The 26928-nt window shown below is 40.1% G+C and overlaps 1 protein-coding gene across 4 annotated transcripts in view; it reads right to left on the bottom strand.

Moving 5' to 3' along the window:
• Nucleotides 1–26928, bottom strand: part of PIEZO2 (piezo type mechanosensitive ion channel component 2) — a 478719-nt gene that overhangs the window by 97087 nt on the left and 354704 nt on the right. For 2 of the 4 annotated variants that reach the window (XM_034943968.3, XM_034943967.3), the window contains exons 14-21: nucleotides 24447–24570; nucleotides 22316–22602; nucleotides 20261–20409; nucleotides 18013–18186; nucleotides 13654–13695; nucleotides 7017–7049; nucleotides 6423–6640; nucleotides 3155–3315 (exon numbers count right to left, since the gene is read on the bottom strand). In XM_034943968.3, coding sequence (XP_034799859.2) covers nucleotides 3155–3315; nucleotides 6423–6640; nucleotides 7017–7049; nucleotides 13654–13695; nucleotides 18013–18186; nucleotides 20261–20409; nucleotides 22316–22602; nucleotides 24447–24570 — 1188 coding nt within the window. The remainder of the gene's footprint in view (nucleotides 1–3154; nucleotides 3316–6422; nucleotides 6641–7016; nucleotides 7050–13653; nucleotides 13696–18012; nucleotides 18187–20260; nucleotides 20410–22315; nucleotides 22603–24446; nucleotides 24571–26928) is intronic. The other 2 variants (XM_008959670.5, XM_003807526.5) reach the window with 1 other exon arrangement.

Raw genomic sequence — 26928 nt, 5'->3', positions numbered from 1 at the left:
CCCGTCCCCTTCCCTCCCCTCCCCTCCCCTTCCTTCTCCAATTGGCCAGGCCCCCCAGGGAGGAGCTGAGGTGCTAACAGAAAGTGTGGCTCTTGCTCAAGACTCACTGACCTCACAGAGCTGTCCAACAGCCTTCGGAATTAGAAAGTAGCTGTGTATTTCAAAAGGAGGAGAAAATGTTTATGTATACTATATATATATTTAAATCTAGATTATTCCAAAGCAGTGTCACTCTTGAATAAGATGCTGATGGAAAATAAAGGTTCCTCTGTTTCTTTTCCAGCAACGTCTTCTTTTTCAGATGCTTCATGATGCTAACTTTGAAAAGGTTTAATATTTGCAGGAGAGATGAACCCAAAAGTTGTGAAAACAAGCACCCTTACTGAGGCCTTGGGTAAGGATGTCTTGAACCCAGAGCGGCCACAGCTCCTGAAGAGCTTTCTTTGTGGAGAGGGGCTGCATCCTGCCTGTTCCCCAAGCCCCCAGTGCCAAGATGATGGAGCAGGTGGGGATGCAGGGAGGAGAACGCCCTCTGTGTGCAGCCCGAGTGAGGAGCTAATGACTCAGAGCTAATGACTCGGAGCCCGATGCGTGAACCCTGGAGCTTGGGCACTGGTACCCATGGGGCCAGAAGAGATGAAGAGCTCTGGTTACAGGGTGCAGAGTCTCTTTGTTGGGCTCCATGTGTACAAGCAGAGCAGGGCCTGTGTGAGGGTGGCCCCTGGTCCTGATGGGGAGGCACAGAGCACCCAGAGCTGCTCCAAGGCTGCGGGGAAGGCTGTCTGGAAGGGCAGCAGGACTCCACAGAGGAGTCCAGGAGGAGAAGGTGCTGGCAACCAGGGGCTGGGTGTCAGTGCCGGCCAAGAGTGGCTGTGGGATGCCCCACCGAGGAGCCTCCAGGAGGGCAAGGGCAGGTTTACCCGCCAGTTGCCAGCCCAGAGCGTGAGGCCATCATGGGATGGCACAGGCCAAGTCACAACATCCCCATCCCAGGGGGCCTTGCCCTGAGCCTGTGAGTCTGAGCTCCAGCCCAGGAAAGAATAAAACAAAAGAAGGAATAAAGAGCCTCTGTGCAGTGGATTTTTTTTAAAAAGGATTAAAGAGCCTCTGCGAGGTGGATTTTAAGGAGATGTGGGTGAGAAAGAAAGGATCAGATAAGAAAGGAGGAGCTTCTACCTGGGGAGGGACCCGAGTCTCGATGATTCTCTGTGGGTGCACAATTTTAACTACTGAAGTGAGATTTTGCTCACTTAAGTCACTGTAGGATTTTGTATTTCTTAGGAATGATCAGAAAGTGCGCTGTGTTCAGGGACACGGAGGAAAGTTTCCCTGTAGGATGCATTCTAAAGGGACCATGAAGGTCTGAAGAGAAGTCTTTTGATTGGATGTCATCACCAAATTGATTGCTTAGTGTGCCAATTACATTAGAAAGAGCCAGCGATGCACACACTGTCAAGAACCCAGAGACCAAAGCTTCAGGGCCGGAAACCCCCCATGCAGGTGAGGTGACATCACGCACAACACGAGTGGCTGAAACAATTTTACAGCAATGGGATTTGGCAGATGCTAGCAGCAGAAGGAGCAGGATTTCTATGCTTCAGGAGTCTCTCACTTGTTTTAAAGGTGAGAGAGATGAAATTAGGAATGAAAATTCTGAAAGTCTGCACAATGTGTGAATCACAGAGAGGGGAGTGGTGATACTCTATGGAAGGCTGTTTTCCCAAGAGTGTAACAAGGTAACTAGATATTCTGTTTACTTGATGGTCTGTTAACAAATTTATGTCTGGGGACTCATTAAGGATAATGAAAAAGTTATGTCTGCCTTTTGTTTAGGATCTATAAGAAATTGCATCCTTTAACCCTTTTCTGATGGATGGATTGTACAACAGGATGGATTTATGACAGCAGATTCTCTGTGTCCGACTCCCATGAATTTCCGCTCCCCCAATGCCCACTCCCATCACCACACTGTCTGAACACACCTTCACACCCTGCCACACAGCTTCTCATGAATCAGAAGTCATCTGTACCTCAGACTGGATTTGTTCAGAAATGGTCTCTGTGCATTTTTTGTCAAATGCCTTCTCTTGTTCTTTTCTATTTCTCTTTAATACCCTAACCCTGAAATTTTTATCTGAACTGTTCAATTCACCTCTACAGTTAAAATGCTTAAATGTTGGCTCTCAATGAATATAAATACTAGGCTAGATTTGGGCTCCATTTAACGTATACGCCCAGTGACTTAACATTGGAGCCACTGCCATTTCCCCAAGAATCTCGCAGATAGAGTGGCTTCTGTTTTCATTCCCACTTGGCAATGAGCCCCTGCCCATTTCAGATGGTTTGTATGAAATGGGGGAGAAGTTCTAGTTTAGACTGTGGAGCTCAAATTAAGGTTCATCTCTTAGCTACCTATTTGTGAAAAGTTTTAGGTTTGTAGTGTTGTAGTTGTGATATTTTACTGTTACATATGTAACTTTTTAAAGATTATAGGCAGTACTTCCTTGATTAATTTTTAGAGGGCAAAGAATTCTTGAATTGTAACCAACTCAGAAATAATCCAGGCATATAGAAGTATGCAAACACTATTTGTTGAATAAAAGGAAAGAAAGCTAATTTCTCTGCAGTGAACATTAAATAATCTGTTGGCTGGATGATGACTCTCTTCTTTACAATCAAGGAAACAGAAGTGCAGTACAGGTGCATGGCTGAAGACTTTGTATTGTATCTCAAGAAATCCAATAGTAAACAAGGTGAACTCCACTAAAGATTTTATTAGATTTTGGAACCTGAGCTTTCTCCTTGGTAATGTAAACTGGAATGCTACTGTTTTCCTTGGAGAATTTAGGGAGATAGATTCCCATAGGCAGGGGCAGAAGGGCAGCCTGCTCTCACACTCTTCCCTAAGGATTCGATGAAAATAAGTAGCCTTTGTAATATGACCAAGCCAACGAGAAACTCAGCCACGAGCCTCTTTCCTTTTTCTCAGTGCTGCTGACCCTCGGATTTCTGTAAGTGTAAGTACTTAGTCTGGGAGTCTTGATACTCCGATGTAATGCAGATCACATTACAAAAATCATGGACAGCTGGAAAAGGAAAACGATGACCTACTGTGGTTCTGTTCAGCCTGATGATAGGACAAATGTTCACTTGCCTCTTTCACGGAAACCCAGATAATGTAAGAGGAAACGATTTTGATGATGTGCAACTCCAAAATCCACCACATGAACACCTGCAGCTTGTGAAAATACTCCAGGAATTTTAAGAAGAGCACAGTGAGGCGGTCAATCACCAGGTGCCATTTGTTCCTTAAGTCTGCAAAATAGGAAGTACAGACAAGAGCATAACATTTTTTAAAATATTATCATTTAAAGCATATCTTGTAACTTTCAGGTTGGAATGAGGGGCTGCAAAATAATTACAGTGGATGAATTCTAAGAAAACCAAAATCTGGAATAAGGATGATGTAAGAATCCCAAGTCATGATGACACAGATATCATACACTCAGACTTGGAGGGACAATGTGGCTTTCGTCCACCTTTTGATTAAATTAGTGTAAAGAAGGATTTTGACATTATCTTCCTTCCTTCCTTCCTTCCATTCGCTTGCTTACTTGCTTTCTCTCTCTCTCTTTCTGACAGAGTCTTGCTCTGTAGCTCAGGCTGAAGTGCAGTGGCATGATCAACATTATTTACTTTTCTTTCTTTCTTCCTTTTCTTTTTCCCTCCCACCCTCCCTCCCTTCCTTTCTTCCTTCCTTCCTTCCTTTTTCTGACAGAGTCTTGCTCTGTAGCCCAGGCTAGAGTGCAGTGGCACAATCTCGGCTCACTGCAACCTCTGCCTCTTGAGTTCAAGCGATTCTCCTTGAGTAGCTGGGACTACAGGCACATACCACCATGCCCAGCTAATTTTTGTATTTTCAGTAGAAATAGGATCTCGTCATGTTGGCCAGGCTGGTCTTGAACGCTTGGCTTCAAATGATCCACCAGCCTCAGCCTCCCAAAGTGCTGGGAGTACAGGCATGAGCGCCCATGCCCCCAGCCCCCTTAATCTTATTTACTCTTAAGACCAAACTATAATTTTCTAATATTCTAGGAATGTTAAATAATCATAACTCCTTCTAAATGACATCTTTCTTGCCACAACAGCACTTTTATAAATGGCCTGTCTCCTTTGACAAGGCTTAACTGGTGAGTGGTAAAGCTCTCTGGTTGCCATGAAAAAGTGAACCAGTCAGAGCCCTGCATGGGCAGGAAGAGCTTGCTCCTTGTCAGAACAAGAAGTGAACTCTAAGCATCAGAATGACTCAGGCCGTGGTTTTCTGAAACATGGTCAGATTCATTCAAATGATAATTTTTAATCAAATTACTTATTTTATTATTTCTACCTTGTGCTAAAACAGGAGTCATGCTTCTATCTAGAAGGACTATGCTGGCTCACTTTATTGACTGAAAGTCACAGCAGGACTGTTTTGTAATATCAGCCTGTCTTGTTTGTAAACAAAAGCTTACAAGTCTGTCTTGGCAGATTACAAGTCCTAAGTATCTCTTTAAGTAGCTTCTTTAACTGGCTTGGGTATATGCAACAGTTACTGTGCCTGGTTCTGAAAGCTAAGTAAGGTTCTAGTTATTGTGAAATATGCTTACAGTAGTTCTCTTTTATCCATGGCTATGCTTTCCAAGATTTCAGTTACCTGCAGTCAACCACAGTCCAAAAATATTAAATGGAAAATTCCAGAAATGATTCAGAAGTCTTAAGTTACACACTGTTCTGAGTAGAAGGATGAAATCTCATGCTGTCCTGCTCTGTCCTTCCCCTTGGAATGTGAATCCCTTTGTCCAGCAGGGCCATGCTGTCTACACTCCCTGCCCAGTGGTCAGTCAATTAATAGCTGTCTCAGTTCTCAGAGTGACCGCCGCAGTATTGCAGTGCTGTGTTCAAGTCACTCTTATTTACTTTCTAATGGCTCCAAGTGAAAGAGTAGTGATGCTGGCAATTTGAATATGCCAGAGAGAAGCCATAAAATGCTTCCTTTAAGTGAATGGTTAACAATTCTCAATTTTATTAATGACAAAAGAAAAAAATGTATGCTGAGGTTGCTAAGATCTAAGGTAAGAACAACTCTTCTATCTGTGTAATTGTGAAGAAGGAAAAAGAAATTCATGCATAGTGTATACAGGGTTCTGTGTTATCTGAGGTTTTAGCATCTACTGGGAGTCTTAGAACATGTCCCCCAAGGCTAAGGCAGGACTACTGTATTTAGAGAGTGACTCAGATGGTAGTCAATAAAAAGGTGTAGGTAATAAATGAGCATGATTTAGACGTGTAGCTGCCACAGACATGAGGGATTGAGAGAAAAGTGGCTGTGCAATTTTGGGCAGGACCTATTAGCAAAGCTCAAAATCCATCTTGAAGTAGTGTCATAAAATCCTAGACTTAAGTCCTTGGCCTCACAGAGCTGGGGTCTCCCCTTCACACTGAGGAATTCACAATGCTCAGATACGGAGAGAACATTTCCGGTCCTCTCCTCTGTGTTCTGAGATGAGTGGGGAAAGAACACCAGGTTTAAGGGGCACAAACCTTTGGAAGGGGTCTTCTTGCTACTTTTTTTGTTTTCTACTTTTGTTAAGGACAGTTGACCAGCAAAGACAAGTGCAGCATCTTAAGATCATAGCCCCAGAACCTCACCCCAGAGATGATGCTCTCTGGTTTGTCCCTGTCTTTCTGGAAACTGCTACGTAGACTTTATATTCTCTGTCAGATAACATTTCCTGATCACTGAGGCTGCTCAATGTTCATCATGCTCTATTAAAACATTATTTCAAGTCTAGGAAGGGAAGTAGAAAAGAAGAGCCCAAATAATAAAGATTGAAACTCCTGTAACAACAATATTGACAAAAACATCTCTAGGAGTTTGCTTGAAATTATAATTATCCAATTGCTGACTTTCTCCTCCAGTTCCCATGTCCTTAGGCATCAGATCAGAGCTAGAAATATATTCTTAATTATTGGTTTCCTGGAAAAGTCTCAGAATGGTTTCTTGAGAATGCATTTGTAAAGGCGATGTCTAGAGCCTTTGGAGATTCTGCACAGCCAGGTTGTACCTGCGTCTGGTAGAAACAGAGAGGCTCTGACTGAGCACGTGGTCAACACCATGCCCCACCAGTGTCTGGACAGGAGCACTACTTGTGGGTCAGTCACTGATAACCAGCCGTCTGGTCTCTACTCAGTCAGAATTAAAAAGAAATTGTTGGAGCAATTGGAACAGTAATATTATAACTATAGCAATCAAACAAAAACCACTCCAATTTTTATGTCATGGACTGGGTCAAATATGTATTCTTTTGGAGCAAGTCAATGTTTCCTTCACTCAGTCTGGCAGCCAGCATTCTCTGAGCAGCTGCTGGTAGTGGGCTGATTACCTGATGTTTCTTCCTCCTCCTCGGATTCCTCCTCTTCCTCTCCGTCCTCCTCTGACTCCTCGCTGTCTTTCCCAAGATCACCCTTCTGGGCTTTTTCAGAGTAGCCCTCAGGCTTCTCCTCCCCAGGCTCAGCCAACTTCCTCACCTCCGGCTTCTCCAGGCTGGCAGTCAGATGCATCATGGTGAGGTCCGGGAGGCTTCCTTCCGGGTGGGCCAGTCTGTTGGCAGAGAGCAGCTGAGTCAGAAGAGGAAAGGGTGTTGGGAGAGATTTGAGTGAGGGGCAAGTAAAAGGAGGATAAACACAAATGAAATCAGTGCATGTACAAAGACCTCACAAGGTGGGGTGTTAGCGTTTTGTCACTTTCTTTTTGGTTGGTTTGTTTATTTTAAGTTCTTTCTAAAAACAAACTGTAAACTTGGTTAGGTTTTGTTAGCTTTTCTAATTCGGGTTCTAGTGATTAGTTGGTAATGAGAGCTATCAACACCTAAACTTGACATTTTTCCCAGAGGAGAAAATGGTCAGAGTTTAGGGTGTAGAAGCATGAAATGGCATCATGTAGAGCAAGCATTTCATGGCTTCACAGGGGGACTTACTCATTTTGGTGGATTGGTAATTTTTTCTTGATGCTGCTCATAGTAATTGAAATAGAAAGGAAAAAAAGGAGATGAGAACAGAAGAATTATAAGGAATGTCAGAGATCACATATCATGCTACATATCATCCACTATTGCATTCCTGTATGCCTGTTGCAGTAACGCCCTAATGCCAAATGCATTCCAGGGTGGCATCAATAGCGTGCTTTGCTCTGAACCCTAGGCATGGCAACTGATCTGAGAGTGGACAGGATTGCAGGTTTGTAAAGGAGACAGCATACTGAGACTGCTGAGGCAAATTATATCATGCTTTTTTAGTAACGCAACAAACCATCTTGCAAGAATCAAGTCATTCACATTTTTGGTAAGTTTTTAAAAATTTCTTGAAAGAATGTGTGCTTTCAGTCAACCTTTGTGTAGACGAATCTCACTCTGCCATCTAAAGCATATGCCATGGAAGCTAAGTGTTTTCAGGAGTGAGACGTCTGCATCATGTCCCCACCTGAGAGTTACTGATGCGAACTGTCGATTGGCAACCGTGGGAAGACTGTGTGAGATCCTGAACCAGAGAAAGAATACAGGGAGAGAGAGCTTCCGGTGAGCCCACTCAGCAGCCTGGGATGTTACAGTTTATTTCTTAGTGGACCATAACAAGTCCCATCCTTCTCCTACAGTTTTTTAAAAGCATATCTTTTTATTCATACTCAAATTAATGTTTTAAAGAACTTCTGGGCAATAAAGTCTACATTAAGAAAAAGCCCAGTAGACATACTGATAGTCTTCTCTATTTATCATAGTTAATCCAGAAATTTTTAGCAGGGTTCAAACAAGATGGACAATAAATAATATTATTCTATCTAGATAATTGTAGGTTCTGAGTAAACTATTTAACTTTGTGAAAGTTAATTAATTTTCTACCAAATGAGGAAGTTTGATTAGATAAAATGCAGGTTTACTTTCAACTTGTTGATTTGATATTTGTAAACATGCCTATCATTTTGGGTAACTGTCATAAGGAATCCACATTGTCCCTACGCTTTTAGATTATCATTCAAACAATTCCCTTGCACAGGATGTCCAGCAGGTAAATGATAGTATGCCAGAAACAGATTGTTAATTTAATGAAGAGAGAGAATCTGAAGCGAGTTTTACATTTGTGGAAGGAGTTATGCTGACATACTACTTCCTTATTTTCCTAAGCTAGTCAATTCATCCTCTCGACTTTGGGGAAGTTAGCTACTCTTAAAATTGCAACCCATATCTTCTATAACAGTGCCACACACCAAATCTCAGGGAACATATTTGCTGTTCCTGCTTTGTCAGGACTCTCCACGTGAAATGTTATTAAATGTGGAAGTGATCGGCTGCTGCACAGTCGTCAGTATGTATTTGTTCTCTTCAGGGATGCATTTTATAAACGAAAAGATACCTTTATTAAGACAAGGAATTCGGTGGTTGCAGTGTGAGGTGGGACCACCTCAGAGTGAATCTTAAAGGTCTACATTGACACTGCTGCAATCTCATACGACAAGAAAACTACTTTCTAACAATTACTGCTATTAACAGAGTGAAACTCAAAGAGGGGAGGCTGTTTCCACAGCTGCTACTACAGCTACACAGCAGATGTCCTTAAGCAACGATGCCCCCAAACTGCCATGCCACAGTCAGGGTGCATTGAGGAGAGATCGTTCAATGAAAGAATCAGAGGAAGACACTGGAGTAAGCCTTTTGGAAGTAGGTCCACAAGGCTGATTTCTAGAACTTGTAATGGGACAAGATGCAGCTGCGGACAAATGAGAAGGGCATCTCTGCATCCAACACTGCTCATTCCCTCTGACCTTAGAGCCACAAACCCCAGACCCTCTCTGGAGCAGTCTAACCTCATGAGCTTGTAATGGATGACAAAAAAAGAAAAAAAAAAAGAAATTATGTATCAGGCTGTCATTTACTAGTCTAGGGGTTTATTAACTATCTTGAGAAATTTCAGAGAATTGTACCTTGTATTATAAAAAACTGTGTGCATAAAACATAGATAAAAATATTTTAAATGCATGAATAAAGTATACTGTTTCAAAAAGACACTTGTGTGAATCCTTTTACTTTTCTCTCTCTCTTTTTCTCATTTTTATGGTAACATTGTTTTTAGAGGCCATAGAGAAGAATGTTAAAAGACTTGGGTTCAAGTCTTCACCAGAAAACTTGCTAGCTAGGTGAGATGAGAAAGCTATGTAACCTATCTTTTAAGTCTCGGTTAGCTGAAACAATAGTGCCTATTTATAGGAGGTTGTAAAAATTAAGGTGGTTCCTGTTAAGCAGTTAACACAGTGGTTAATTACACAGGAAACATTTTAAAATAAGGAGCCATCTTCTAATGGTAGATTTTCATATATTATGGTTTGATAATCTGCATCATAAATTCATTGTAAAGAAAAAGCAGAATTAGAAACATGCTTTTGTAAGAGCCTGCACAATGATGGATGATACGGAAGGTATTAAACTTAGACTATGATTTTGTCATCAGCGCCTTCTTTAACAGAACTTGGCTATTTTATAGAAGGCCATTCAGAAGAAAAAAAAAGAGCAAACATTTCTTCATCGGGAATCTGTTTCCCAATGGTCTCAGGGTTCTGTTTACTGGGCTTTCTGTGTGTGATCTCAACTACTGCATTCCCTGAGGAGTGGGAGCGGCAGAGGTGGTTCTGCACAAATGCAAGCTTCCGAGGCAGACCCAGCTGCGGTTGCTAGAAGAAACAGCTGTATGGACTCTCCGGGAAAGCCTGTGTATTTTAATTCAGCTTTTTTTTTCCTTCCTAGCAAATAAAAAGAAAATGGATCTTGATTTTCCAAAAACAAAATTTAAAAACCCACTCTAGTAAAAATACTCCCGGAAACTTCAGGCTAAAGAACTTATAAGACTTGTAATTCTTTACTGAACATCAGGCTTCAGGCTAAGGAACTTATAAGACTTATAATTCTTTACTGAACATCAGGTGCAAATTACCTAGTGGTCATATGCAGGATTTTGACTTTGGGACTCCAAATAATAAGCATGATGATGAACAGGATTCTCGGAGAAGCCCCCTCCTCCACTGCCTTCAATCAGGCTGCTTTGGATGTCTTTCTCCACAGGAAGTGCATTTCTTCTCTTAGGGTTTTCTTTAACATTACTGATAACTTTGTTTCCTTGCTCTTATTCAGGCTCTGAGCTCTAACCTTCTCACTGACCATTAAGCAAAATGGCTCTCTCCTTTCATGTTCTAACGGAGCAGATGACAAGTATTTGTTTGTGTCTTCACTCACTCTACACTTCCACAGCTTTGTGCAACTCCCAATGTGTGTGTTTCTCCATTTGTGACTCAGTCATTTTATTCTAAGTATGGGTTCTGGGGACTTTCCCCTTGAAGACAGAATCCAGTCCTGCTCTACTCATCACCCTTACAAAATGTAGTACTGTGCCTGGGGTGCACTATAATTCACTGAATCTTGGGTGAAGAAATTTTATGCACTGGAGATACATCCTTATTTGAAACAGAAGAAACAAATTACTTGACAGGGACGCTCAAAGAGAGTTAATTCTGTACAAGAACCTGCTTTGAAAAGCTGCATAGTAAACTACTTTCCATTAAAGAAAATGGGGCCGGGCGCGGTGGCTCACGCCTGTAATCCCAGCACTTTGGGAGGCCGAGGCGGGCGGATCACGAGGTCAGGAGATCGAGACCATCCTGGCTAACACGGTGAAAGCCCGTCTCTACTAAAAATACAAAAAATTAGCCGGGCGTGGTAGCGGGCGCCTGTAGTCCCAGCTACTCGGGAGGCTGAGGCAGGAGAATGGCGTGAACCCGGGAGGCGGAGCTTGCAGTGAGCCGAGATCGCGCCACTGCACTCCAGCCTGGGCGACAGAGCGAGACTCCGTCTCAAAAAAAAAAAAAAAAAAAAAAAAGAAAATGGAAATTCTAGCATTGTAAAATCTCCTTAGTCTGAATGTCATTTGTTTTTATGATTCTGATTTGGAATATGTGGTAATATAAACTGCACTGACACTGTTATCATTAGACTATTAGCAGAAAGGTGACTTGCACCTGTGTAGTGTTTAATATAAGTAACATTTAAAGTAAAATAATTTTACTGTTTAAGATAAATTATTATCTAGAACTCAAAAGCACTTTCAGAAGATTGTATTCACATATAAGCACTTGGTTTGTGAATTGAATATTACATCTTAATTATGTGTGTTGGTAAAATGTATACTGTTTACTAGGTCAGTTGCAACTTAACCACAATTATCTATATTTTAAAAATGTTATCAAAGTGGCCTACTGTCCTCAATACACTACCCTACCTTACAACTTGTAAAGTCATGTCTAAATTTTAATCAACTCTTAAGTTGAATTGTAGGTATGCCCCTCTTTCAGCCCAGAACTAACATTTATAAACATTTTATTCTCCTTATAAAACACTGAATATAAAGAAATAAATTATGAGAGAAAGCAAGCTTATATACTTTATTAAAGGATTCACCCTGTCATTCTAATGGATAATCAGCCCTACTCAACACTGCATACAGCATTTCAGAAGCACACATTATAAAATGAGGGACAGGCTTGTTTGATAACGTTTCCTTTGAGGCACAGCTCTGGCTGCTCTTTTTTTTTTTTTTTTTTTTGAGAGGGAGTCTCGCTCTGTCGCCCAGGCTGGAGTGCAGTGGCACCATCCCGGCTCACTGCAAGCTCCGCCTCCCAGGTTCACGCCATTCTCCTCCCTTAGCCTCCCGAGTAGCTGGGACTACAGGCGCCTGCCACCACACCCAGCTAATTTTTTGTATATTTAGTAGAGACAGGGTTTCACTGTGTTAGCCAGGATGGTCTCGATCTCCTGACCTCATGATCCACCTGCCTTGGCTTCCCAAGGTGCTGGGATTACAGGCGTGAGCCACCACACCCAGCCTCTGGCTGCTCTTAACATGTTTATATTCACACAAAAATAGGAGATTTCACTGGAAAGAAGGTAAAGATGGGATATTACAAGTTTTTGGTCATTTGGTGTGACTTTGAACTTTGATACTTCTAAGAAGTCCTGAGAGAATTAGCTGGCCTTGTGGCTTGGGGTAAGGGGCATAAGCTCCCATTCATGATATAAGTCTGGTCCTTCGGGATCAAAAGTCATACGAGTTGCTGCCAAGGGAGCCCATCAAACCAACTCTTGCCCTCTTACGGGTCTCACCTTTCTCTTTACAAAGCAAATGCTAAATGCTTCATAAGAAACACAGAGAAAAAGAGAGTGAGGAGTTCCTTATGTTTGGAGGGATGGGATTTAGATTATTGCTCAGGATTTCTAGCTAGAGTCTGTTTCTTACTTCTCTTCCTATCAGCTGAAAAACCTGTTGTTGATGTTTCTTTTTCAGGTTGTCAAAAACCAGCCCCCAAGAAACCTGACAGGCCTCGTTCATTCCTCCTCCCTCAGCAATCCACAAGTGACTCTGCTTTTCATACTTGGTTAGAAGTTCTGCCTCTTAGGGTTTGTAATTTGGTTGTCTGCCTTAGGATTTTACCTATAAGAAAAGCGAACGGGGTAGAAAACCAACAAATCTTTTGAAGAATTATTTTGTTAATTGGATTTATTGCAAGATATATTTCTCTTACTAAATTACTAGCTTTATTACTAACGACATGCAATTACAAGAGTGAATATTTTAATTCACCTACTTAGTAAAGTAAAATAGTTTTAGTAAGTTAGATCCCAAAGGATAACTCTGGGGGATAACCTATTGCACGACATTTATCAAAACTTGCTTTTTATTTTGCGTGGACATTATATGTTTTATCTCCCTAGCTAGGTGATATGCATCTTAAGGAAAGTCCATGTCTCAGTGCCATCTCAGTGCCTTTTGTGCTGTGCAAACATATGAAATCTGGTGATGTAAAATATCCCTCTTCAATAATATGTTGATCTTTCAAGTAGAGATATATTTGAAGAAAGTGATGTTTTTAAAACCATATATTGTGACTACTTTCATTTCATTTAGGAAATATCTATCAAATATCACTTCGTGGGTAAGGCGCTGGGGGTAGGTGACATGGGGACATCTTGGTGAATCATAGAGGGAGTCCAGATCTGAGAAGGTTATGCCCCTACTCCAGCAAGGCAGATAAGACAAGCAGGCAGGAGATCAGACAGAGGACCGGAAGGCAAGTGTCAGGACAGCATCAGTGATGGAGTGCTACGGAGGTTCAGAGGGAAGGCGGATTACTCTTAGCAGGAATGTTGGCATTTATGGGAGGGTTTGTGGAGGAGGTGGTTCTTGAGCTGAGCTCTCAGTTATGTGTTCAAGAGGGAGGGGAGTTCTCAGGCAAGCCTTGCACTAATTCTACCAAAGAACAGAATGAATGGGACGTAAGTTTGAACCAAGGCCAAAGGCTGAGCACCAGCTGAAGACCCTCAACAGCCTCTACATCCACTTGACGGCACCAGTCGGTACAGATACCAAATGGTTTGGTTTGCAAAATCCATCCATGAGCATACCTGAAGACCACTGTCCACTACCTGACAACATGATTTTCATGTATAAAGCAGTTAAGAGTTTAACACAGCAAAAAATAGCTTCAAACAAAAATAAGAGAGAAAACATTGAAGTACCCACCTATTTATTATTAGATATACGCGACCATTGACTTTGGCATGGCTACGAGGTGGCAGACGGAAGCACAGGGATGCAATGAGGAGACAGGTTGGAGAGAAAGAGAGGAGACTGTTAGACAGAGACGAACAAAGTGGACTCCCTTAAGCTTCCTAGCATCAAGTGTAGCCACCCTCACAGGCTTCATGCCTTGAAGAAGAGTCTAGACAGCAAGATTCAGTAGCAACATTAAATCGGACAATGTTCAGGAAAAATGCTAAAAGATAACAAGCCTCTCCCTTCTTCTCATCCCTCTCCATCTCACACACTTTATTACAAATTTGTAATGTTTAAATTTTTTAAGGTACCTTTTTTTTTTTTTTGCGGAGTCTTGCTCTGTCACCCAGGCTGGAGTGCAGTGACATATCTTAGCTCACGGCAGCCTCTGCCTCCTGGGTTCAAGTGATTCTCCTGCCTCAGCCTCCCAAGTGGCTGGGATTACAGGTGTATGCCATCATACCTGGCTAATTTTTGTATTTTTAGTAGAGATGGGGTTTTACTATGTTGGCTTAGTTGGTCTCAAACTCCTGACTGCAGGTGATCCACCCTCCTCAGCCTCCCAAAGTGCTGCGATTACAGGTGTGAGACACAGTGCCTGGCCTCAAGGTACATTTTATGAAATAAAATATAATTTAAAAAATTAATTTTTGCTGCTACTCCAGAATTAAAAAAAAAAAGGATCCTACTCAGCGGCCATATTCAACATGCTGTTTTCTAAGGTTTTGCTAAAACTATAGTTTAAAAAAAGTCATTTCATTTCTCTATGCATAATAATACTTTCTAAAACAAACCTGCATAAATTAAAGAGCTATAAAAGTAATGAATATGGCCAGGTGTGGTGGCTCACGCCTGTAATCCCAGCACTTTGGGAAGTCGAGGCAGGTGGATCATGAGGTCAAGAGTTCGATACCAGCCTGGCCAATATGGTGAAACCCCTGTCTCTATTAAAAATAGAAAAATTAGCCAGGCATGGTGGCACATGCCTGTAGTCCCAGCTACTTGGGAGCCTGAGGCAGAAGAATCACTTGAACCCGGGAGGCGGAGGTTGCAGTGAGCCGAGATGGCACCACTGCACTCCAGCTTGGGCAACACAGCGAGACTCCGTTTCAAATAAAAAAAAAACAGTAATGAATATTTAAATAGTCCTTTGTAAATCATTGCTAATTATATATTATAAAATAAACAATGTTATACGTTATAATTCTTATAATATGAAATTCTATCAATATATAGGTGAAATAATATTCCTGAGATTGCCTACTTAGGAATAATAATTTCTTCCTATATTATTACATTTTCATAAGGCTAACTTTGTAAATTCTGTAAGTCTAAACAATAAATTCTGCTTCATACACAAGTGACATGTGCCTACATTACACCTGCGTGCATAAGCACATATACACCAACAAGTGACACAACAGGAAAAGAAGAGTTGCATATCTCCAGAGACAACAGTGTGGAAATCAGCTTAACGAGCGAATCGGTTATTGCTGATCTGTGGGCCATTTCTTGTAAAGCATCTGTTTAGGAGGTGGGAGCAGAGAAAGCAAAGCCTGACAGTCAATCCTAACTCTCAAAATATTCCTTTTTCTTCATCATTTTGATTTTAATGTAGCCATTGTATTAGGACTCCAAGGACAAAAAAATACTGTGAGGTGAAAATTATGAGCAAGGAAAATACTCCCATGAGAAAGAGTTGCTAGAAAAAATATATCTATATTTAAACTTTGAACATTATATATAATATATTAAGCTTTGAAAATTTTGTATATTATATGTAATATGTTATAATTATATATTATATATTAATATATATCAATGTATATCTATTATATATCATATAATTATATATATCATAATATATATGATTATATGTTATGTGATATATTATATATAAACAATTATATAATATATTATAATTATAATTATATATAAATATATAATATATTATAATTATATATAAATAATTATATAATATATTATATAGTCTATATATTATATTAAATAATATATATTAAATATTATATTCTTATATTATATATTATATTATTATATAATATATATTATATTATTATATAATATATATTATAAAATTTTCATAGAACGAAAAATGAAATCCTATGTCCTTAAACTCTTCAGAGAACTGGCATTACACACTCTTTCCTCACCCTTTACATTTACATGGAAAATTCACCGTTAAGGGAGTGCTTAGGGCTAAGCCACAGCTGCAAGGAAGGCAAGTCAGGACTCATATCGGTACAGATCATTTAGATCTTTCTTCTCTGCTATGGGGTGCAGGGTAAGGGCTGTGAAGCGGCAGCTGAGGAAACACAGAACCTACATCTTGACGTGGGCTGCAGTCTTTCCCCAGAACCTGCATAGGCTAAACACTGCTATACACGCTTAAAGGGAATTCTGTGGGACCTTAATTCAGTTTTCACATACGCTAGGTCCAAACCTTGGGAGTCTCTAGGCTGGTGAGCCGAATTGTCTTCTGCAAAACTGTGGTCCTGCATGTTTCTACTTTTCTGGATAAATGGTGAATTATATCTCTGTTTGATTGCGTGACAGAAGACTCAGACACATCCACATTAAGAAAAATGGCAAGAAAAAGGCTCCTGCATGCTGGAGGCACTTTTAGTGAGAAAAAAAAATGAATATGCAAGAGAAGAAATGGCATTTGGAAGAAAAAAAAAGATTTTTTTAAAAAAAGATTTCATTAGCAATGCTTAATAATTACAACTCCTTCACAAACATACAAATTGGCTCTGCTAACTAAAATACTTTGTAATTATTGAATAGGGCCCTTGAAAAGAATGGTGAGGGCTTATAGTAAATTTAAACATGTTACATGGTCAGAATTAAATATCAAATACTAGTTTTATCCACACAGATCACAAGCAATGTCAAAATAATGATTAAAAAAATCCTTTTTCTGATTATTGACAATTCTCACTTTTATGTGCAGGCATTCTCTTTGTAAACTTGGGGTGATTTTCCCTCCCATCAAGTTTGTCTATGACTGATATCTTCTAGGGTTCCCCAAACTTCTAATAACTACTTTATTTTTCCTAATGCTTGATCATCACTGAAGGTAGCAGGAGTACAGATATGGAGACGGTAAGCCACTGACCCCATCCATGCCCTCCTCCCTGCTGGGGCCTTGGGAGCAGAGAGGTTTTAGCAGAGCCTGATTTTCCTGGTGGCTAGATAGCAAAACAAGTCATGACTGATTGATACCTCTTGGTTCCATGGGTTACGAGTCATCTGAAGTATCAGAATGATAGGCGAAACACAACACAATAAGGAAAGTGAATCTGCTGGTCATAACCAAGGATTACAAAATGTTTCTCATCATTAAATAGATGTTTTGGGTCTATCCATAACTCTAGTTCCTACATAGCAGAATGCTGGAAGTTTGGCATTTTACGAAACGCATATAATGAACTCCTACTTCATCTTCTATTGATATCTTCATTTTTTCCCTTAAAGTCAAATAATTAAGGAGAATTTTCATCCGTGGCCTCTGTGCTCCTCTCAGTACAGCCCTTTGCTCCCCTAGCTGCTTAACAAGTATTTGTCCAATATCTGAATCATAGGCTAAACATGAGGCAGAAAGGAAGACCATTGTCAGCGTTCACTAAAAGAATGCTTGTGATCTCCCCGTGATGGAACACAGTGAAGGATTTGTGATAACCCATTGTGGTTTGAATAAATATGGGCAGGAAAAGTAATATCCCATCTGTTATTTGCAACAATGTATATTTATTGATGAGGATAAAACAACCATAAGCTGCTAAAAGAAGATATTGTCATCATGTTGTCCTCTTAAATATGATTGTAGTTACTAGTCAATTGCAGATTCTGTTTTTTTAGCCAAAGTTCTTTATTTCCAAAGTGGAAGGGAAAACTGCCCATCATCTTTTGCTATGCTCTCACAAGACTTCTGTACTTGTGGTCGGCATAATGGAAAAATTCTCTGAATTAGCCAGATTCCCTAAATGTTCTAAAAACATATAACCAGCCTAGACACAAATACACATATCAACTCTAAAATATTTAAGTCTCCACAGCTACTCTGAATATCTCACAAGACGATCAAGATCATTTTACATTAACCAGTCGTAAGTCACTACCCATTGTTTCAGAACGTGTCACAGAATCTTCCACATGTTTTCCTCTTTTTCTCACAAGCTGATACTCATGGAAAATTCAAGGCTGAAACTTTTAGATTACTGGCTTCTCGCAAGGTGGCCAACCTAAGGTAGGGTTGAAGGCTGCCTTCCTGCTAATAAGAGGTCTGTGTTTCTTCCAGTGGCTCACCTGTAGATGGTGTTGTCTTCTTTGCTGGGAATGGACTTGAGGTCTGTGAGTTCAAGGAACCGGTCATGGAAATAGTGCAGGTGTAAAATGCACACCAGCAGAAAGGAGGTTGGGATGAATATGCGAGTGAATAGTTCAGCCACAGTAAACTGCTTTAAGCCAAGATCCTCAAGCCTGCAAAACAAAACAAAATAAAAAGCAGGAACCTCTCTTACGCAATGAAGTCACAGACTCTTTGTGATAAACTACATCACAGTTTTACACTCCTGTCAGGTCTATCATTTATTGCATCCCTCTCTCCCATATGGTCCAATATGGCTTTCGTTTCCACCAAGCCAGCTAACCTACTTTAACAATGGTCAATAATAAACCTTGACATTCCCAGATGCCAGGGCTATTTCTCTAGCTTTATTTAATTAAACCTCTGGTCCTCCTTGAAGCAAGTGTGGTCTTGACACCATCACACTCTCTTGGTTTCTTGTTCCTCCATGATCTCCTCCTTTTCTATTGGACCTCTAGAGGCTGAAATATCCCCAGGACTCTGTTTTGATCTCTCTTCCAGCTGTGCTTTCCCCCTAGGGAAATCCTCTTCTGTGGATTTACACATCATCCTTACACCAAGGACTCAAAGTGCATCTACAGCGCAGGCTCCTCCTGTAAGATTCTCGTGCCCAAATTGCTACTGGAAATTGGTTGTTTCACAGTTATTTTATATTAGTGTTTCCAAAACAGTATTCTTGATTTTCCTATTTTTCTTGGCAAAGCTGTCCTCCACATCCCTCTCCCCACTCTAGTATCCCTGAACCAATAAATGGTACAACTGTCTACCCTGCGCAAACTGAGAAGTCAGATGCCTCCTATGTTCTTTTCTTTCATATCTCATTCATCCACATTTCCTTCAGCATCCTAAAGCACCTCTTGAATTGCCCACTCCTGTTATCCATCTCTGCCTCCGCCGAATCTAGGGGAAGCTGCCATCATTTCTCACAGGACCGCTGCTGCTGCCTACTAACTAGTCTCCTTGTTTCTACTCCCACACATCGCTTTTTCTCAGCTAGTCAAGGGATCTTTAAAGATTGGAAAATTCCACCAAGAATAAAATACAAATAATGCTACCTATAAGCCATGCACATCCCAGCTGCCTGCCTCAATTCTCCCCACTCTTTGCTGTCCACTCACCCCCTGTCTTCAGTTCCTCTTATGAACTGTGCCAAACTCTGACTTGCCTCAGGACCTTTGCATGTGCTGTTCCCTCTGCCTGAAATGCCCTTCCACACCCCAGACTCCAACTCACACACTTTTCCCAAGACAAGCTTCTTCTAATGCTTCAACTGTAGTTTAAACCAGCTCCTCAGCAAAGCCCATGCCAGTCACTCATTTATAGTTCTCCCTTACTCACTGCCTCAGCCTGTTGTCTGTTTCCTTCACAGACCTGTCACAAAGTGTAATAGACTTATTTTACACTGAATAGTTTTGTTTGTCTCCTCTGCTAGAATATAAGATCTACAGGGCTTAGATTTTGTCTGTCTTGTTCCCTGTCATATTCCAGGCACAAAACAGTGTCAGCACATGGACAACATTTAATAAATGCTTATTGTATAGACACTTCAGCTGTGTTGGTGTAGTTACATAGTTATCTTTCCCTTCTAAGGGACAGAGACTTCTAAGGGACTTCCCTTCTCAGCCGCATCAATATATTCAGCTCAAAACCCAATGCTGGCTGGATTTCCAAACTAATTTCCGAAGTTTACAGAAGCAAATTAGAAAAGGATAGAGCACTATCTCCCACATGCACAGGAACCACCGTCTCATCATCACAAGTCTATGAGCACTTGGAGAAATTTATTTCTTTTTGACGCTAAATACTCCTTAGACTCTAAGCACCCAGCAACATAAATGAGCAAAGTCTGCTACTTTATAAGTGCATGAACTTACTTATGAACTGAAGAACTGAGCTCCAATGTGGAGGGCAGAAAGCACGACTGAGTGTTAGGTGTGTTTCACATGAAACTAACAGTAGAAAATGTCATTTCATTAAAATTCTGAAAATTCATGGAGTGCCTATTATGTTCTAAGCTAAGGGCTAAGTAAAGAGAACACAAAAATGACTCAGTTTTAATTTCTATTATTGAGGAACTTACAGACATTGATGACATCATGCTTTACTAAAATCTTCCTTAAAGATGCTTTGAACAATATGCATTCAAGTCTTCATCTTGTTCATCATTTTCAACTCAAAATTACTTACTTTTCTTTTTTCAATCCAGTCATATTTTGCCACAGGCCTGGGAAGTTCTCAAACTGATATGTGTATATAAAGATAAGCACCAGCATAGTGTAAATAACCACTGACATCCAAAAATATTTTAGAATTTTCCTCCACCATTCATAGTGCACCTGCAAATCAGACATTGAAAAAAAAATGAGAAAAAAATCACTTTTAGGAAAACTCACAAAAATAGTTGGTTTAATTCAAGTAAGACAAGTGATACATTTACAAATGTCTGAAAATAAAGTCTATTTCATCTCTAGTTTTTAATGTTCCGTGTCTATCATAGTGGAGTGGTCCTGGGTTAGAACCCCAGTTCTATAAATGGTTGCTAACTGTGTGGGGAAGAGGCTGAACCTTCCATAAGTGCCTATTTTGCAGGGTTGCTAGGAGGATGAAATAGATATTGCTTATGGGTTCCTGCAAGCTATCTGGCCCATAGGGGGCGCTCAAGGAACAGTAAGGTAGGTGCTGCTGTCATTGTGGTTATCATTGCTCAGAGAAAACCACATCCATCTTGAAATTGAAAGCAATATTGTATGAATGAAAATGTGAACCAACCACAGAAAAAAGACATCTTGTTTTACCGTAAGCTGTGGATATTCATTAGAGAACATCCATTCTGAATTTTTAAGAGTATTCAAAAGTTCACTGATTTCTTTTGAGATTTTTTTATCTTAACATATGATATACTCTTGTTTATTTTAGTTCCTTTATTTGTTTTATTGGCTACCTGCAAGATATTTTACTCTTTCATGTGTTTCTATTATTGGGTTCTCTTTTATCGTCAGTTAAAAGTGAGTCTGTGGAGGACTAACTCATTTTAATGTATCTCTTATATTAACTTATTTTAATGAATGGAATTCTTTTAATTAATGAAATATGAAAGCAGTCAATGCACTATACATATATATATGTACACAAAGAGCAGGCACATGCCACACATATATCTTTTTCTGACCCTAAAGCCTGAAATGCAAAAGTATACCTAGGAATACTCTACGACTTCAGATTATCTAGCTTTTAAATTACTATTTTAAAATATAATTCAATTTTTACAGGCCAGGTGCGGTGGCTCATGCCTGTAATCCCAGAACTCTGGAAGGCCGAGGAGGGCGGATCACTTGAAGCCAGGAGTTTGAAACCAGCCTGGCCAACATGGTGAAACCCCGTCTCTACTAAAAATACAAACATTAGCTGGAGGTGTTGGCACACACTTGGAATCCCAGCTACTTGGGAGGCTGAGGCATGAGAATTGCTTGAACCTGGGAGGCAGAGATTGCAGTGAGCAATGAGCAGAGATCACGCCACTGCACTCCAGCCTAAGGGACAGAGCAAGACTCTGTCTCAAAACAAAAAAAAAGAAAGAAAGGAAGGAAGGAAAGAAGGAAGGAAGGAAGGAAGGAAGGAAGGAAGGAAGGAAGAAAGAAAGAAATACAAATGTAATTCAATTTTACGGATTTTTTTTTTGATCAATAATTTTTGGAAAACCTATGTATGAACTTTTTCCTGATTTTTCAACAACCTAAAATTTTTATTTTTACTTTTTTTAGAGATGGCATCTTAATCTGTTGCCCAGCTGGAGTGCAGTGGTACAAGCATAGCTCACTGCAGCCTTGACCTCCTGGGATCAAGTGATCCTCCTGCCTCAGTCTACCAAGAAGCTAGGACTACAGGTGTGCCACCACACCTGGCTAATTTTTTAATTTAAGAAAATGTTTTGTAGAGACAAGATTTCAGTATTTTGCCCAGGTTGGTTTGGAACTCCTGGCCTCAAGCAGTCCTCCTCCCTTGCCTCCCAAAGTGCTGAAATTACAGGCAGGAGCCACTGCACCCAGCCCTGAAATTCTGAAATAGTAAACAAGTTGAAGACAGTCATTTCCCATTTTAGGATTCTTGGGATACAACGTTTGAATCTTGCCAATCACTTTATCCATGTTCATGAGATCCTAGTGATTTAAAATCTCTGCAAATGTAGCTCATGTATATTCCTGGGAGAGATGTGAGAATTAAAATGGTCAACTGTGTACCTACCTGATATAGGGCCACACAGAACAGGAACAGCACCATGTAGATGATTTTGTACATTACGATTTTACCCTCGAAGCTGACGAAGAAGAACATGCCTCCACAGACGTAGATCCAGTACTTGATGAACATGGCCACCACCAGATTGCCCAGGACTTTCATGATGTCCTGCTCATCTTCTTCTTCAGCTTCCTCTTGCTCTACCTTCTTTCTCTCTTGCTTCTCTTCCTTCGCTTCCTCTTCTTCCTCCTCTTTGGGCTCTCCTTCCACTTGTATATCTTGAAGTTCCTCATCTTCAAATAGAAAACTGTGCTGTTATACTTAGCTGGTTATCTGTGCAGAACCACACTTTGACCATGTGATAGGTGTAGGATGTAGAGGCATGCATTTTCTAAGTTATTGTATAATTTGGATGATTTTAGACTATTCTCATAAACTCAGCAACATTCATAACTAGATTAAAAGTCAATTTTCATAACCTTCTCAAAATATAGTTTACAAGAAAATAAATTTGGTAACACTAATTTATATACAAATCTTTTTTCTTTCTGATATCCAGTGATAGCTTTAAGTACTGTGAGATGTAAAAAATAAATAGGCAACTATTGTTGCACAAATCTAAATGACTGTATCAATTTCAAATTCTAATTGCTTCATGGCTCTAGACAATCCAAGTAGTACTTTACTAAATGTGGTTAATGCTAACAATCTTAACCAAAAAGTATGCTTTTAAATAACTAAAAATTTAAGAGTTACAGCAAAACATAATTTAATTTAAATTAGATTGAAAGGGTAATTGTAATTTAAGTTTAAAACAATTTAATGGATCAAAATAAAAAACTTATTTTGTGTTGCTTTAAAATACATAAGACTCATCTCTGTGTTACACAGCCTTATATTTGAAGAACTTGAATAATTATTTCAAAATAATTATTGGGGTTAATTTGAATAATTTATTCAAACAACTAGTAGATTCACAGTGAGGAGAGTGAAAATCAAGTGAGGGCTCAGAGCAACAGTTGATCTCAAATTAACCATTTTTTACCAAAATTAGCTGGTTAATTTAATCACTATGTTGAACAGAGTCATCCAAACTCATATAGGCAAGATTTGAATCTTATAGACAGACTTTTGTTACTGAAGAACAACTCATTGTTTAGGTCCAAATAAGAAACTAACCATAAATATATGTGTGTGTGTATGGAGATATATATATGCCTGTATTCATTCTTATGGTTACTGGTTTAATCTGAAGGTGACCAGCACAGCTTCTGTGGACATTTCTAGGCTCCTTTTCACAGACAGTGCTTCTTAACCTCACAAGTCTTCAATCCACTCTACAAATATTAAATTTACATTTATTGGCATATCTAGGGAATTAGGGAGCAAGCTGTTCTTATTTTACCTATATAGCAGGTCTAAAATTATCAAGGTGATAACATCATCATCCTCTGTTTTTACATTGTGGTGTACTATTGTTAAGAAAGAAGAGAGAAGTTTTAAATGTGAAAGATGTGACTTAGCTTCTTGGTTCCAATACTCACTAGAAGTATGACCTGGGAGGAAGCATTTAATTTCTCAGAGCCTCAGTTTTTCTTTCATTGGGAATCACCTTCGTGAGGATCAAATGGCACTTTCTTTTTTTTTTTTTTTTTTTTTGAGAGGGAGACTCGCTCTGTCGCCCAGGCTGGAGTGCAGCGGTGAGGTCTGGGTTCACTGCGAGCTCCGCCTCCCAGGTTCACAGCGTTCTCTTGCCTCAGCCTCCTGAGTAGCTGGGACTACAGGCGCCCACCACTACGCCCGGCTAGTTTTTTGTATTTTTAGTAAAGGCGGGTTTTCACCGTGTTAGCCAGGATGGTCTCAATGTCCTGACCTCGTGATCCGCCCACCTCGGCCTCCCAAAGTGCTGGGATTACAGGCGTGAGCCACCGCGCCCGGCCCAAATGGCACATTTTTAGCACTCCTTTGCAACTCTCACATGTACCTAAAAAGTTACACGCTGTAATAACGTTACTTATTGCTCCAAGTTTACATTCCAGTTTCATTTATTCCGAAGCTGTCTGATGTATTTTGGGGCTCTTTCTCTGTAATTTTGCTGAGCACCAAACTCTCCAGCCACACATATACACTAATTTACCTTTTTCTTCATTTTCCTGACTGCCAATTTTGACTTCCGATAAAAGAGCTTCCTTTTCTTGCAGAGCTTTTTGCTCTGTGAGGTGCTGCCTCAGCAGTAGCCAAAAAGTAATGGTGAAAAGGATCTGAAAGTAGAGAAGCAGCAAAACAAGAATTAAGCAACCATTTGGAATGTAAAAACATTCAACAAATGTAACATTTTCTCCGCATTCCAGTGGGAGCACAATAAATAAACCTTTTTATTGGAGACAGAGTCAGGTCACCTGGCTTGACTTCAGCTGAGATTCACTGCTTTTAAGTCCGTTTTCCGAGGATGCTCCCATGTTTGTGTTGGGTGCCAGAAGCACCACGCAAGTCCTGAGGAAGATGAACCCAACCTTTCTAACAACTTCCACCTGGGCAGGAAATCAGCTGCAACAGGTGGTCTTCCTTGAGGTGCTGGTCCTTGGTTGATTCCCTCCTGACTGTGACGTCATTACAATTGTAAAAGGAAGATGTACTTCTTGCATAATACTCCCTTGACTGCAATGTTCCTTATTTTGAAGAATTCCATAGATGGGAAAAGGAAAATTTCATCCCAGAAAATAGAACCCCTTATTATTAATCTTTTAAAGCTAAAGGGACACTAGTTCTAAGTGCCCATGCTTTCATAGTAACATTTTCTTAAGGACTAAGAAATCAAAAACCTTTTGATTTGGGGGAACTCTATTGTTTAGGAAATACAGTACCTAACACACAGTAGGTTTATTGCTGTTGTTTTTGTTTGAGAGGGAGTTTTGCTCTGGTTGTCCAGGCTGGAGTGTAATGGAATGATTTCAGCTCACTGGAACCTCTGCCTCCCGGATTCAAGTGGTTCTCCTGCCTCAGCCTCTCAAGTAGCTGGGATTACAGGCATACACCACCACACCCGGCTAGTTTTTATATTCTTTTAGTAGAGACGGGGTTTCACCATGTTAGCCAGGCTGGTCTCGAACTCCTGACATCAGGTGATCCGCCTGCCTTGGCCTCCCAAAATGCTGGGATTACAGGCATAAGCCACCATGCCTGGTCACACACAGTAGGTTTTTAAAAATAGCTTTATTGATATATAATTCATATACCATGCAATTCACCCATTTAAATTGTCTAATTCAGTGGTTTTTAGTATATTCATGGAGTTGTGCAACCATCACTGCAATCCATTTTGCAATATTTTCATCAATCCTGTGTAAGAAGCCCCACGACTGTTGCTTCCTTTTCTCCCTATCTCAGCCCTAGCCAACCACGAATTTACTTTTTGTCTCTATAGATTTGCCTAATCCTATCTCAGCCCTAGCCAACCACGAATTTACTTTTTGTGTCTATAGATTTGCCTAATCTGGAAATTTTATATGAATGAAATTATATAATATGTAGCCTTTCATAAATGGATTGTTTTTGCTTAGCATAATGTTTTCTAGGTTGATCCACTGGTAGCATGCACAGTTCTTTATCCCTTTTAAATACCCAATAATACTCCATTGTATGGCCATGCAACATTTTATCCTTTCATTAGTTAATAGGCATTTGGATCATTTCTATATTTTAGCTATGATGGATAATGCTGCTATGAACATTCACATACAAGTTTTTGTGTGGACAGATGGTTTCAATCCTCCTGGGTAAATGAACCTAGGACTGGAATTGCTGGTCTTATGGAAATTTTATGTTTAAAATTTTGAGGAACTGGCACTTTGTTTTCCAAAGTTGCTGCACCATTTTACATTCCCACCAGCAGTGTGTGACCATTTCAACTTCTCCATGTCCTCAGTAGCACTGGTTATTATCTGCCTTTTTAAAAATTATAGCCATTCTGGCTGGGCACGATGGCTCACGCCTGTAATCCCAGCACTTTGGGAGGCCGAGGCAGGTGGATCATGAGATCAGGAGATCGAGACCATCCTGGCTAACACGGTGAAATCCCGTCTCTACTAAAAAAAAAAATACAAAAAAATTAGCTGGGCGTGGTAGTGGGCGCCTGTAGTCCCAGCTACTCGGGAGGCTGAGGCAGGAGAATGGCGTGAACCCAGGAGGCGGAGCTTGCAGTGAGCCGAGATTGCGCCACTGCCCTCCAGCCTGGGATACAGAGCGAAACTCCGTCTCAAAAAAAAAAAAAATGTGTTTTACAAATGTTATTGTAATAGAAATGTTATAAGCCTGGAGATGTATTACTATCTTCTATGACAAAACCTTGCACTTTTTCTGAGTTCCTGGGTGCGTTAAAATATAAGTGCAGACCTAGGTTCCCGGAATAACTCTTTTTTTTCCACGAGTAACAAATTTATTTCCCAAATAATGTTTTCCTCCTAAAGAACTGTTAATTTTAGATTCGACAGGAGACAATTCAACTAGTGACTTGGCATGCAATTTTAGCAGTTTCATTGCTATTCGGAGTGAGACTGTGATGAATTTACACAGTCAAAAGAAAATAATTTTGATTTTTTAAAATAGAGTAAGACTAAGTT

The sequence above is a fragment of the Pan paniscus genome, chromosome 17 (genome assembly GCF_029289425.2).
Source record: "Pan paniscus chromosome 17, NHGRI_mPanPan1-v2.0_pri, whole genome shotgun sequence".
Classification (NCBI taxonomy): Eukaryota; Metazoa; Chordata; class Mammalia; order Primates; family Hominidae; genus Pan; species Pan paniscus.
This window is presented reverse-complemented; position numbering and strand designations above follow the sequence as displayed.